This window comes from Sphaerodactylus townsendi, linkage group LG07, assembly GCF_021028975.2.
Source record: "Sphaerodactylus townsendi isolate TG3544 linkage group LG07, MPM_Stown_v2.3, whole genome shotgun sequence".
In the NCBI taxonomy this organism is placed as follows: domain Eukaryota; kingdom Metazoa; phylum Chordata; class Lepidosauria; order Squamata; family Sphaerodactylidae; genus Sphaerodactylus; species Sphaerodactylus townsendi.
The window spans coordinates 3,545,760-3,559,844 of record NC_059431.1 but is presented as its reverse complement, the minus strand read 5'-3'; the positions used below and the strand labels follow the sequence as shown (position 1 = coordinate 3,559,844).

At 50.7% G+C, this 14,085-nt stretch overlaps 1 protein-coding gene across 1 annotated transcript in view; it reads left to right on the top strand.

The window, feature by feature from the left end:
* The window catches only part of CNTFR (ciliary neurotrophic factor receptor), a 57,576-nt gene extending 48,365 nt beyond the window's left edge, over positions 1–9,211 (top strand). The window contains exons 5-6 of the mRNA XM_048504176.1: positions 6,878–7,022; positions 8,164–9,211. Of these exons, the coding sequence (XP_048360133.1) occupies positions 6,878–7,022; position 8,164 (146 nt within the window). The 3' untranslated portion in view covers positions 8,165–9,211. The remainder of the gene's footprint in view (positions 1–6,877; positions 7,023–8,163) is intronic.
* Positions 9,212–14,085: the final 4,874 nt, after the last annotated feature.

Genomic DNA, 14,085 nt, shown 5'->3' with positions numbered 1-14,085 from the left:
TTCTTCTTCTTCTTCTTCTTTACAGGGTGGACACTGTAGTATTTACTACACACTGCTGAGATCCCTCCCCGAACCACCTCCTCCCCTGAATCCCCGCCCCCCAAATCACCAGGAATTTCCCAATCCAGAGTTGGCAACAATAAACTCAGCCCCACAGATTAATATTTTTGATCCCTGCCGTCAGGACTCTTCTGAAACGCTGGCAGACGCTCTGTGGTGCCGTGGGCTGGCCACTGAGCCTTTTGGTGGGCAAATGCTGCCCTCTGCTGGCCACTTGCATTTATGTCTCACTGAAGGTGTCCTGCATCTCACTGCTTTTGGGGAGTTTCAGCAACCCGGCTGGGTTCAGGATTCCAGCCATTGGGCCTTTCCAAATGAAGAAGAGTAGAAGAGTTTATATCCCCCCTTTCTCTCCTGCAGGAGACTCAAAGGGGCTGACAATCTCCTTGCCCCCTGCCTCCTCACAATAAACTTACCCTGTGAAGGCAAGGTGAGGAACTGAGAGAACTCCGAGAAAATATGACCTGGCCCAAGCCTCACTGTAGCTGGCATGTGTGGGAGTGCACAGGCTAATCTGAATTCCCCAGATAAGCCTCCGCAGCTCAGGCGGCAGAGCGGGGGATCAAACCCGGTTCCTCCAGATTAGATACACAAGCTCTTAACCTCCTACGCCACTGCTGCTCCTATGACCACAGCCGCAGCCAGTGTGGCGCAGCGGTTAAGAGCAAGTGGACTCTAATCTGGAGAAGTGGGTTCGATTCCCCACTGCTCCACAGGAGCGGTGAACTCTTATCTGCTGGGCTGGATTTGTTTCCTCACTCCCACGCATGAAGCCCACTGGGTGATCTTGGGCCAGTCACAGTCCTCTCTGGACTCTCTCAGCCCCACATGCCTCGCAAGGTGTGTCTGTTGTGGGGAGAGGAAGGGAAAGGAGCTTGTCAGCTGCCTTGTAGACTCCTTAGAGAAAGGGGGGTGGGGAGGTATACATCCAAACTCCTTCTTTGCAGCGGATGAGAGAGACCCGGACTGCTTCCACCTTCTGCGGCAGCAGGATCACGAGCCCAGATTGGCATGGGAGAAGGGCTCACCAGGACAAAGTGGACAGGGGGGGCTGCCTGGACTGGCAAGCTGGGCCAGATTGGAAGGGGGGGTGCCTGGAATGACCAGCCAAAGGAGGCTCACCTGGCCAGGTGTGTGTACTTGAACTGGTGACCCTGCAGTGGGCTCGCCAGGCCAGGTTGGGAGCACGGGGGGGGGGGGCCTCAGCTGGCCTCTCAAATTGCTGAATGCAGCCCCCAAGCCACATATGTTTGACCTCCCAGGTCTACAGTTTTCTCGCATTGGCTGACTAAAGCTTTCCTCAGGAGTCTGCTTCGCCCCCTTCGACCACCCCCCCACCCCAATGGCTGTTGGGCTTTGTTGGACGGAGCCGAGAATGATTCAGGCGGCACCCAAGCCTGCCGCAGAACGGCCTCGTCTCAAACAGGTGGATGTCTGCAAACGGGATGCTGTCCTCTGCCACGTGGCTGAGCGGGGAAGAGCAAAAATTGATCCATTGCACTTTGTGCCTCGTTCTGCACTCTTCTGAGCTGGCGGGGAGAGTGTTACTGGGGGGGGGGGGATGACCGTGAGTTTTCCCGCGGTGATTGATGATGTGCCCCCAAACAATGTCAGTGATCTTTATCAGAGCAAGTTGCTTCCAGATTCTGTGACAGGTTATCTGAAGCGGGAGGTGAGGACGGATGGACACAGCCCCCCCCCCCCCACACACACACACACATACACACACCCCGCCCTCGACTGGCCTTCAGCAGCTCCCCCTTTTCGGGCAGCAGCAGCTTCCAGGGGTGTCCTGAGAACCCCTTTTTCATTGCTATGAAACCGTGTAGTGACAAAAATAAAAAAAAATGTGTGCTGGAGTCTTTGTGTTCAAGGCAGGAGGGGAAAACGGCAGAATATTTTTCATGTCGCACCTGGCTTTCTCCTCAGTAGTGGCACTGAAAGAGCAACCTTCCTGCAATTACCTTAGGAAAGGTTCCTTTCCCTTTTTCTCTTATATCACAGCACAGAAAGATTGGCGGGTGGACGTGCCGGCCCCGGCCCCTGCCACGCACCAGCCATGACCACCTCCTTAACTACCGCCACAACCACTAAATATCCTCTTGAATCTTCATCCATGTATATAATCTATATATATAAAAAGCAAACAGTGACTTTGTTAGTCACTCCCTAACGCCGAAACGACTGGACGGATCGCCCCCAAATTTTCACATGACGTTCCTCCCTGTTGCGGGCAGGTAATGGGACCTTCAAATCGCCGAAAGTCCATACCTGAGCCAGGTAAAACGTCTTTTTCCTGGCACACCAGGCCATGAAGCTGGCTGTGTTCAACTGTCACCCTTAGAGTGTCCGTGCAGCCTGTCTGTCTGTGGCCTGAGGGCTTGTGATGAAGGCTTAGGTGTTCCCACAGATGGGCAGAGATGAGCAGTGAAGACAGTAAATAGGTAATACTGTTAGGTAATATGACTGGAAGTGAAACACATACACACTTTGCCATGTGAGACGTCAGGTGGGGTTCCCCCCCTCACAGGCAGGTAACTTTCACTCTCTGTGCCTCACCCACTGCTACCACGCAACACACATCCAGCTCATCCTCACACACCTCACTCTGCCCTCCCTCACATCCAACCACCACTTACCCACTTCCTCACCCATATTTGCCAGAGCTCTCTTTTACTAAAAGCGAGCTGGAGTTTGCCTTTTTCTTCTAAGAAAATCCACGGGGGGGGGGGGGGGGGCGAACCTACACTACCGGCTCTGCTTCTTTTGCACATGGCCCTTTAAGAACCTAGGGAGCTGGCCTCGATCTGAGTGGCTCAGCCCCCTGCCTCTGCTGCCTGACTGGGATAGCCTGCTTGCCCCAGTTCTGCCTTACCCAAGCCAGGACTGTTCGTGTCAACCAGCCTCATGGACAGCGGGATTCGCACTCTGGACAGTTCCGTTGTGGAATGGAAAGGGTGACCTTATACTAAAAAAACAAGACAGCACCATATAACGATGTGCATTGAAAAGGGAAAGAGGGATTCCATTTGACCACCCCAAAAGGCTATGCTGCGGATCATTGGACCTGCATGGACATCTGTGTGGGTTGCAGACTGTGATGAGGACAATTGCCACAGCAACGCGTGGCCGGACCCCGCTAGTTGTTTATAATTATTTTTATAATTTTACAATTATTTTCAAATAGTGCTTCGTTTTCTTTTCTTTTGTATTTTTTAAAATTTTATTACAAGAAAGCAAGACACAGTCAATACAGATACATGTCAATCTAAAAGATTACAATATTTATCATTTCCATTTGTGAATTTACATCTATACAAAGCAAATAGACACAAACACAGTAGAGAAAGTCCTACAACCACTAAATAACCTCCATGTATATAATTGTTTATAATTATTTTTATAATTTTACAATTATTTTTAAATAGTGCTTCATTTCCATCGTCAAGTTCATTGCCAAATATTTAACTGGATTTAAGGTCACATCGCAACGTGTCCCGTTGGCAAAATCTTCTTCCTGCTTCAGGAACTTCAAAATTCTTTGAGTCTTCTTCGTAATTGTATATCCTGAAAGGGATCCGGATTTTTCTATTTGCTCCGTTATATATTGCATCAACAGTTGTGGAATTGACACCACTAAATAGCCCCACAACCACTAAAAAACCCGCTGAACACGGCGTGGAGTCCCCCCCCCCTTCCTTCTCCTTCAGGACAGAGTAACGGCATTCTGACAGTCAGTCACCCTAGGTGTGCAAAGAAGGGTGGGGTGGGGCCTGTGTAGATTGGATTCACTACACATGTTGCAGAAGATTTTCTCGGCTTGGCCCCTGCCCTTTGTACGGAGCACCTTCTCAGTGACTTTTTGATCCTGCCACCCTCCTGGGAAAGGCGTTGACACTCACCTTGGGGGCATGGAAGAAAGACTTGCGGAGCTCCTGAAGAGGCTAGAATGGCCGGAAATGCACCAGGGAATCCTGTCTGCCCGTGGCAGGACCCCCACAGAAGAGACCCCCACCCACCCGCCCTTCTCCCATAAGAACCGGAAGCCTTTCTGGGTCAGATTAGAAGGTACCCCAAGCAGAATTGGACCTTCACCTGCGGCATGCTGGACTGTCTCTGTTTTAGAGTGCTCTGCTTGGGTCCTAGTGTCTTCTCTAGGGAATGGGGGTTTCTGGGCCGGGTGCAGTTGTAAGGGGGATGCAGCCTCAAAATGCACCCCGTGAAGTGCCGAGGGATCCACCCCCCTGGGCCTCCCTGGCTACACCACTGCCTGCAATTTGCCATCTGCTTTACAGGATCCTGAATTCGAATCCAGGAGCACCTTAAAGACCAACAAAATTATCTAAGGGATTTGACCCAGAAATGTTCTTGCCGGCTTTAAGGTGTTCCTGGGCTTGAATATCTTTTTCTGCTACTGACTAACCCGGCTATCCATCTGCAACTAATCTTTACGAGACCTTGAAATTCTTTTTTCTTTTTAAAAAATCCTTCCCTCCATCCACAAAGCCAGTCTTTTTGGACACAAATTCTCCTTTTCCAGCCTTTCCTGACCCTCTAACCACCCCACTACATGTCATTTTGGACTTCACCAGGTCAATGGCCCAAGGAAGCCACAGATTGGGGGCGATGTTAAGAGGGGCAGTATAGTTAGACCCTGACCCAGGAGCTGCGGTTCCTGTTGCCCCCACCCCACCAGACTGGGATAGGGCCCCTGTCTTGCTTTTGGTACTGAAGTGTTCTGGGCCGGGTCACCAAGTGGGAACGCTCCCAGGGAGTGGGGAGTGGATGATTCCTCGCAGGGATTTGAGACAACGAGTGAGTCTTGATTCAAATCCGTAGTCAGTTGCAAGCATCTTAGTCCCGGAAGGCTGATCCACTTGTGCAAATGGATTGTGGTGCTTGAATCATGGGGAGGGGGTGGGGGTTGCCAGCCGGCGTTCGGACTGGTGGCGCATCAGGGCCAGCCGGGAGCTGTTCCCACGGGCAGCAGAGGACAGGATTCGCAATAATAATAAATTACAGGCCTAAAGGATGTTAGGGAAAAATATTTACAGTAAGAGTTCTTCGAGGGTAGAAGTAGCTGCCGAGGGAGGTGGTGGGGGTGGCTCCCTGTTGTGGGTGGTGGCGGTCTTCAAGCAGCGGCTGCATGAACATAAGAACATAAGAACAAGCCAGCTGGATCAGATCAGAGTCCATCTAGTCCAGCTCTCTGCTACTCGCAGTGGCCCAACAGGTGCCTTTGGGAGCTCACCTGCAGGAGGTGACAGCAATGGCCTTCTGCTGCTGCTGCTGCTCCTGAGCACCTGGACTGTTAAGGCATTTGCAATCTCAGATCAAAGAGGATCAAGATTGGTAGCCATAAATCAACTTCTCCTCCATCAATCTGTCCAAGCCCCTTTTAAAGCTATCCAGGTTAGTGACCATCACCACCTCCTGTGGCAGCATATTCCAAACACCAATCACACGTTGCATGAAGAAGTGTTTCCTTTTATTAGTCCTAATTCTTCCCCCCAGCATTTTCAATGGATGTCCTGGTTCCAGTATTGCAGGTAGAGAAATTCCATTCTCTGTCCACATTTTCTACCCCATGCATAATTTTGTAGACTTCAATCACATCCCCGCTCAGACGTCTCCTCTCCAAACTAAGGAGTCCCAAACGCTGCAGCCTCTCCTCATAGGGAAGGTGCTCCAGTCCCTCAATCATCCTCATTGCCCTTCTTGTCGAGGCTGCTCCAGGGCTGCTGCTGCTGCGTCAGGAGAGAAACGAACTGGAGGGGGAGGCTCCCCTGGGAAGATAGACTGCACCAGCTCTGCTGTCTTGTTTTAACCACTCTGATGTGACACCACTCCATGGGTCAAGAATGACGACCCACGACTCTTCAAGTGCAACAGCTAAAAATCCCAGGTCGAGAAAGAGTCTGTGCAGGCAGCATGAATAGTGTAGAGCACAGGTGTCAAACTCGTGGCACCCAGATGTTATGGACTACAGTTCCCATCATTCTCTGCCAGCATGGTGGTTGCAGAGGATGATGGGAACTGTAGTCCATAATATCTGGAGGGTCGTGAGTTTGACACCTATGGTGTAGAGTCACTTGGCCATATCATGTTGCATTGACCCAGTTACATGGTTCTTAGGACTAAGTTGTTATCTCCTATATATGAGACAGCCAAAAAGACTATTTGGGCCAACAAAAAATGACATATTTGTTGAAAAATGATAACTTTAATGTCACTGAGATAATGGCCAACTGCTTATCATAAGTCATCAAGATGCCTGTGTAAATAGTGGTCGGGTACAGGCTGTTCTTGAGTACGTTGTTCTTTTCTTTCTTTGTATAATATGCCAATAAAAGTGGGTGGATGGATGGATGGATGGATGGATGGATGGAAGGAAGGAAGGAAGGAAGGAAGGAAGGAAGGAAGGAAGGAAGGAAGGAAGGAAGGAAGGAAGGAAGGAAGGAAGGAAGGATCGATGGAAGGATCGATGGAAGGATCGATGGAAGGATCGATGGAAGGATCGATGGAAGGATCGATGGAAGGATCGATGGAAGGATCGATCGATGGATGCTTGTACAGGGGACTACTTTTGCCTTTACTTTAAACCACACATTTCCAAAGCCAGGTGGATTTATTGAAAATGCACTGAGTAAAAGCAAAATGCAAAACAAAAATGAAATGAAATGAAATGAAATACCAAAAAAGGGATATTCTTGCAGTGTTGCCCTCCAAGTCCAAAACTGCAGTCGAACCAAAGGGGGAGGGTGCAGCTAATGGGATCAGCCCGTCTGACTCTCCGTTCCTCCTTCCTTGCTTGCAGAGACCACCACCAGCAGCACCTCAGCCTTTGTGGTCCCGGCCACCACCCAGGCCTACGAGTCGGACAGGCGAGCCAATGGTGGGTCTGTGGCCGTCTCCTGGATGATTGGGCCAGTGCTGGTGGCCTTCGGCATTCACTTTATTTAGTGAGTATCGTTTAGGGCTGGGGTCTCAACGTGGAGGGGGAGCAGTGAGGTGACGCCAGACCAAGAGGGAGGGAGAACGATGGGATGGGAAGGGGGCTTCCAGAGGATCCTTTCAAGTCAGATCATTAGTGGACTTGGGTCTCGAGTTATGGGGCACCCAAAATGCAAAGAATGGGGGATGGGGGGCACATTATGGACCCTTTGAGGGTCCATAACTTTGGACCACCTAAACCAAACTGCACCAAACTTGGGAGGTCCCATCAGGATAGTTTCCAGATGATACTCTGAAATTTTGGTGCTGATACATCCAAAAATGCGCCCCCTGCAGGAACATCCCAGAAATTTGCCCAAGAATCTTTGTTCTGCATTGAGTTTTCTGCATTGCTGTCAATGGGGGTTGCAGGATGGGGGAGGGGGGCACATTTCTGAAAGCACAGTCTCAAAACTTTCAGGGTCTCATCAGGAGACTGCCCTGATGATACCCCCCAAGTTTGGTGCAGTTTGGTTCAGGGGGGCCAAAGTTATGGACCCTCAAAACTGTAGCCCCCATCTCCTATTAGCTCCCATTGGAAACAATGGGGGATGGGGCACCCCCTTTGGGAGTCCATAACTTTGGACTCCTTGAACCAAACCTCACTAAACCTGGGGGGTAGCATGAGGACAGTCTCCTGGTGATACTCTGAAATGTCTGATATGTCTAAAAATGCACCCCCTGCAGGCACCAATGTCCTGAATTGCAAAACAATTTGAATTCGTGGTATGGGTGGCAGCCCATGGTAGCGCATCCAACTCAGGTTTTGCCCAGGGCTACAGTTTGCCTCGTTATGCCCCTGGGGGCACCTTGTCAAAAGCTTTACTAAAATCCAGGTATGCCACGTCCACAGCATTCCCTTCGTCTACCAAGCTTGTCACTCTATCCAAAAAAGAGATAAGATTGGTCTGGCGTGACTTGGAGGCTGACTTTTTGTGATCACAGCATTCCCTTCTAAGTGCTGGCAGACTGTCTGTCTCATGATCTGCTCCAGAATCTTCCCTGGTATGGATGTCAGGCTGGCTGGACGGGAATTATTCGGGTCCTCCTGTGAGAAAACGCAGCCAATCCTTTCTCCCTTCCCTCATTCTGTTTTTTTAATTTCTTCAGACTCTGCCTTGAAGCCCTGCGGAGAAGGTCGCGTGGAACATCGTGGGCCTTTGCTTGTGTTGTGCACATGGTCTGAAGGACATGTCCCCTTCCTCTCCATTTGGCTTCTCACCCTTGAAGGACCAGGCCTGTGAGAGACAGAGACCCTCGGCCTCGCCCCCTCCCCAAACACGCACCTTCCTGCATCTGAAAGGCGGAACTTTCTAAAGGACTGACGAGAGGCCGTTCTGCAGGCAGGAAGATTTGGACTGGGGGAGTGGATCTGTGAGGGGGGAGGGAGGGGGCAGCGAGGAGCACCAGCCATGCAGGCCTTGGGTTCGGATCATACAGCTAAACCTCCACGCCAAAGATGCGCCCTTGAACCGGCTTCACAACCACAGCGCTTGGCAGCCGACTCCTGGCTATGGCAGTGCGTGGAAAGGGGGCGGCTGGGGGGGGGGGAGGTCATGAGCCTGCACCAGCGGAGAGGGGCTGCCTCCCTTGGCCCCCCCTGGAAGATTTGCTGAGCCCTCAGCCAGGCAAAACAAGGAAAAAGGGGCAGGCGGCATCACACTCTCAACCCCCCCCCCCTTCACCATGACGGGCAAGCCCAAGACTTGTGCATCAAGAGCTGGGGGAGGCGGGGTTTTTAAAAAGAGCATCACCTGCAACACCTCTGATCCGGAGCACGTGGCCTCCCCAGGATGAAACTGGATGACACCCCCCAACGTTTGTAACTGCGTCCATTCCGTTTATACAAAGGAACCCTCCGTTTATGTATTGGTCTTATTAAGTGGGGGTGGGAGATATGACATACCGGGACCATCGCTCAATGAATGCCCCACCCCCACCACTCCCCCTCCCTCTCCTTTTTCCTGCCCCCCCCCCCATCCAGTTTTGTAAGACTCCATCTCTTCTCTCCCCCCCTTCCGAACCCCTTCCCCTTCCCTTGTCTCTCTGGTTCAAAGTGCAGTATTTAATACCGTACATCCTGTTAGTCCAAATGACAAATATGCTGTATTTGAACTTTTTATAGATGTATATAAAAAAAATTTGAAAAAAATTTCACAGGCACATCCTGAAAAAAACATAAGAACATAAGAACAAGCCAGCTGGATGAGACCAGAGTCCAACTAGTCCAGCTCTCTGCTACTCGCAGTGGCCCACCAGGTGCCTTGGGGAGCTCATGTGCAGCAGGTGAAAGCAATGGCCTTCTGCTGCTGCTGCTCCCGAGCACCTGGACTGCTAAGGCATTTGCAATCTGAGATCAAGGAGGATCAAGATTGGTAGCCAGAGATCGACTTCTCCTCCATAAATCTGTCCAAGCCCCTTTTAAAGCTATCCAGGTTAGTGGCCATCACCACCTCCTGTGGCAGCATATTCCAAACACCCATCACACGTTGCGTGAAGAAGTGTTTCCTTTTATTAGTCCTAATTCTTCCCCCCAGCATTTTCAATGGATGCCCCCTGGTTCTAGTATTGTGAGAAAGAGAGAAAAATTTCTCTCAACATTTTCTACCCCGTGCATAATTTTATAGACTTCAATCATATCCCCCCTCTAAAGAGTCCCAAACGCTGCAGCCTCTCCTCATAAGGAAGGTGCTCCAGTCCCTCAATCATCCTCATTGCCCTTCTCTGCACTTTTTCTATCTCTTCAATATCCTTCTTGAGATGTGGCGACCAGAACTGAACACAGGACTCCAAGTGCGGTCACACCACTGCTTTATATAAGGGCATGACAATCCTTGCAGTTTTATTCTCAACTCCTTTCCTAATTATCCCCAGCATAGAGTTTGCCTTTTTCACAGCTGCCATGCATTGAGTTGACATTCCCCTGGAACTATCAACTACGACGCCCAAATCCCTTTCCTGGTCTGTGACTGATAGCACTGACCCCTGTTGCGTGTATGTGAAGTTTGGATTTTTTGCCCCTATGTGCATCACTTTACATTTTGCTACATTGAACTGCATTTGCCATTTCTTAGCCCACTCACCTAATTTATCAAGGTCCGCTTGGAGCTCTTCGCAATCCTTTGTGGTTCTCACCACCCTACATAATTTGGTATCATCTGCAAACTTGGCCACCACGCTACCCACCCCTACTTCCACACACAGGGCAGAGGTTGTTCATTAAACAAGTGGGCGTGTGCACACACACACGCACACACACACACAGGGCAGAGGTTGTTCATTAAATGTGACCATTTCATGATGACTTTTGTTAACATGGTAACTGGGAGGTGGGTTTCTTTCCCCTAAAAGACTTCAATTCGGGTGCTTAGATCTGAGCCATCGGTAGATGTGTTGATGCCAGGGCAACGGGGAATTTGAAAGGGCAAATATATCCATTCTTTGGGTCTGGATTCTTCCCAAAAGCTGCTTGGCTACAGCGTAGTACAGTTGGGGTCTTTAGCCTTTTTGGGCTTGGGGCAGAGAGGCTGGGCGGCCATTTGTCAGGATTGCTTTGAATGTATGTTCCTGCATGGCAGTGGGGGTTGGACTGGATAGTCCTTGGGGTCTCTTCCAACTCTATCATTCTGTGACCTTTGACATTTGGACACAGTGTAGCGCCTGGGGCCTCAAAATGGCTGCATCGGGGGCACAAAATGGCCACCCAGTTCACCTTCAGCCACACAGTGAAGCCCCCAGGGCTGTGGTGGCAGCTGCGGCCAAAGCAGTGCTTTAAAAATCTGTACTGCCAATCAAATCTCCAGTGGCCAATCAGAAGCCTCGCTGAGCAAAAGGACCATCTGATCCCACCCACTTTCTAAAAGCTCTTGGCTGGCACCAGGATATGTGGTGGTGTCCATGACGCCATGTTAGGAAGGAGAAGACGAAGAGTTTGGATTTACATCCCTCCTTTCTCTCGATTTACATCCCTCCTTTCTCTCCTGTGAGGAGTCTTGAGGTGGCTGACAAACTCCTTCCCTTCCTCTCCCCACAACAGACCCCTTGTGAGGCAGGTGGGGCTGAGAGAGTCCAGAGAGAACAGGGACTGGCCTGAGGTCAGCCAGCAGGCTTCATGTGCAGGAGCAGGGAATCAAACCTGGTTCTGCAGGTTAAACGCTGTAACTCCCGGCTCGGTGCAAACCTCCCTCTCCTTTGTACAGAAGCTCAATTGTGGTATTATTCTTGGCCTCCCTGCCATGGACAACACAGCCTGCCCTTTCCCATTCATTAGAACATAAGAAGAAGAACATAAGAACAAGCCAGCTGGATCAGACCAGAGTCCATCTAGTCCAGCTCTCTGCTACTTGCAGTGGCCCACCAGGTGCCATTGGGAGCTCACATGCAGGATGTGAAAGCAATGGCCTTCTGCGGCTGTTGCTCCCGGCTGTTGCTCCCGAGCACTCCCGAGCATTACATCTCTGTTGAAGGGACCCGGCATTTCCCTGTGAGTCCAGCTGGAACTGTTGCTCTGATAGGACTGGTCCAAGAGGGCCTTTTGTTTATTGCTACCCTGCGGCTGGAGCACAGACTACAGGGAGGCAAGCCAAGCTGGGCAGAACCGGCGGCCCTATTTGAGTGTGCCGTGATGAGTGAGGTGGGCAATCCCTGCAGGGGAGTTTGGGACCATCTCAAATCCAGTGCTGACATCTGCACTCAAAAGAACGGCCGACTGGAGCAGAGTACCAGCTGACAGGGGCTTGCAAAGGCTGGACGCCTCTGGCGCACTTCACAGCGACCTGGTTGCAGAAATCCGCTGGCAAAGCTTTCCTCAGCACGCTCCCGCCTGCCGATCAAGCTCTTGCGTTCCAGAACAGCGAGGCTAAGAACGGCCCTGAGATGCCGGAGACTGAACACTTCTGTGCAGATGGGGCGGGAGGAGTTGTGACAGCAGTTGTGTCTTCAGGGCCTGTGTTCGTGGGAAGCCAAGAGAGAGCACTCGCCCCCCGCTTCCAGAGGGTTGCCCAGAGACCTTTTCTGGGCCGTTCGCAAGCAAGCGCCTCGTCCCCCCCCCTCTTCGCAGCCAACAAATCCTGCAACTGCTGGAAGGCGAGAAGATTTGTGTGTGCAGGAAAGTCCTTGAGAGCTGCTCCGAGGGGGTCTCTCCCCTCCCACTGAACAGCACTCAAATTTTAACGGTGCTATAAAATCCCCACTGGGAGCCCTAATTATATTTCCTAATCCCTTTTTTCCTGAGTCTCTGAGCCCCATTGTGGCAGAGGAGGGAATTTGTTAATGGAGATCTGGGCAGGAAATGGTTCAATCCCCCCCACCCCCGGCTGAGCCGCAGCGAACCTTCGCCAGACCCCCAGAGCCCTTTTCGGCTCGCCCAGGGGTCAGGCAGGTGCAGAAATGGCTCCTTGTCCAGGTCTGGATGCTGTCATTTCTCTGTCAACAGCAAGAACCCTCCTTCCAAATAAACAACAATTGGGAAGAGGGGAGGTGCCATATTTTATCTGACACCACAATTTTTGTGTAATCAGGAAGAATCAACCGGCAGCTTTTTGTGATGAAAAAGGCTGTGCTGTTAGAAATTTACATGCTTTACCTAATTAAAAAATATTTTCCACATTCCCCTCCATTTATTAATTTATGCCCTCCTCCTCCACCCCACCCCCCTGCGCAAATTGGGAACCCCAAGCAGTTTACAACGTTGTATTGTCGAAGGCTTTCACATCCAGAATCACAAAGGTGTTGTGGGGTTTCCGGGCTGTATGGCCGTGTTCCAGTAGCATCTTCTCCTGACGTTTCGCCTGCATCTGTGGCTGGCATCTTCAGAGGATCTGATGTTGGGAAAGCAAGTGGAGTATATATCTGTTGGAGTGTCCAGGGTGGGTGGAAACCCAACCCCCACCACCTGGACACTCAACTCGGAGCTCTCACTGCCCCGTGATAAAGGGTGAGTATTAGGTAACACCCACTTCCTGGACAGTTAATTCACAACAGATGGAACTATCGAATCCTCTGGAGATCTCCACACACAGGTTGCCTTTCCCAAGGCAACGTCCATCAGATCTCCTCTGGGTAAGATGCCAGCCAGCGATGCAACGCCAGGAGAGTAATGGCAGAAAATGCTAACTAGAACTATGACCAAACACCGCTACATCGCCCGGAATCCACTACTACCAGAACAGCACCCAAGAGTCAGAATTCAACATGACCTGGACAGACCGGAGAGTTGGGCCGAAACAAACAAAAAGAATTTCAACCGAGATAAATGGAAGATACTACACTTAGGCAGAAAAAATGAAATGCACAGATATAGGATGGGTGACACCTGGATTGGCAACACTACTTGCGAAAAGGGTCTGGGAATGTTAGAAGACCATAAACAGTGTGATGCAGCGGCCAAGAAAGCCAATGCGATTCTGGGCTGTATCAATAGGAGTATAGCGTCTAGAGCAGTGGTGGCAAACCTATGGCACGGGTGCCAGAGGTGGCACTCAGAGCCCTCTCTGTGGGCACGTGCAAACAGAGTGCCCCCCCACACACACATCTAGGCTGGCCTGGGCTGCTGGGGTCGATTATTAACATTAAACCTAAGACCTAGTTTTGGGGAAGCAGGGTAGGTAACCCTGTTAAACGCTGTTAAACCCCACTGATTTTCTTGCCAAGAACTAAAGCGCAATCCTTTACCTGGGAGTAAGCTCGGTTGCTGGCAATAGGGCTTGCTTCTGAGTAAACCCTCCTAGGGTCATGATTCACCCATTGGAAGATCTGCACGGTTGCTTCAAAGCAAAGCCACCGACTACCACCAAGCTTACTCCCGAGTAACGCATGCCTCAGAGCCAACCGTTTTTTCTAAACTAAAACCTCAGTATTCAGGTTAAATTGCCGTGTTGGCACTTTGCCATAAATAAGTGGGTTTTGGGTTGTAATTTGGGCCCTCCGTCTCGAAAAGGTTCGCCATCACTGGTCTAGAGGGATGTAACTATCTCTATTCTGCATTGGTTAGACCTCATCTGGAATATTGTGTACAGTTCTGGGCACCACAAT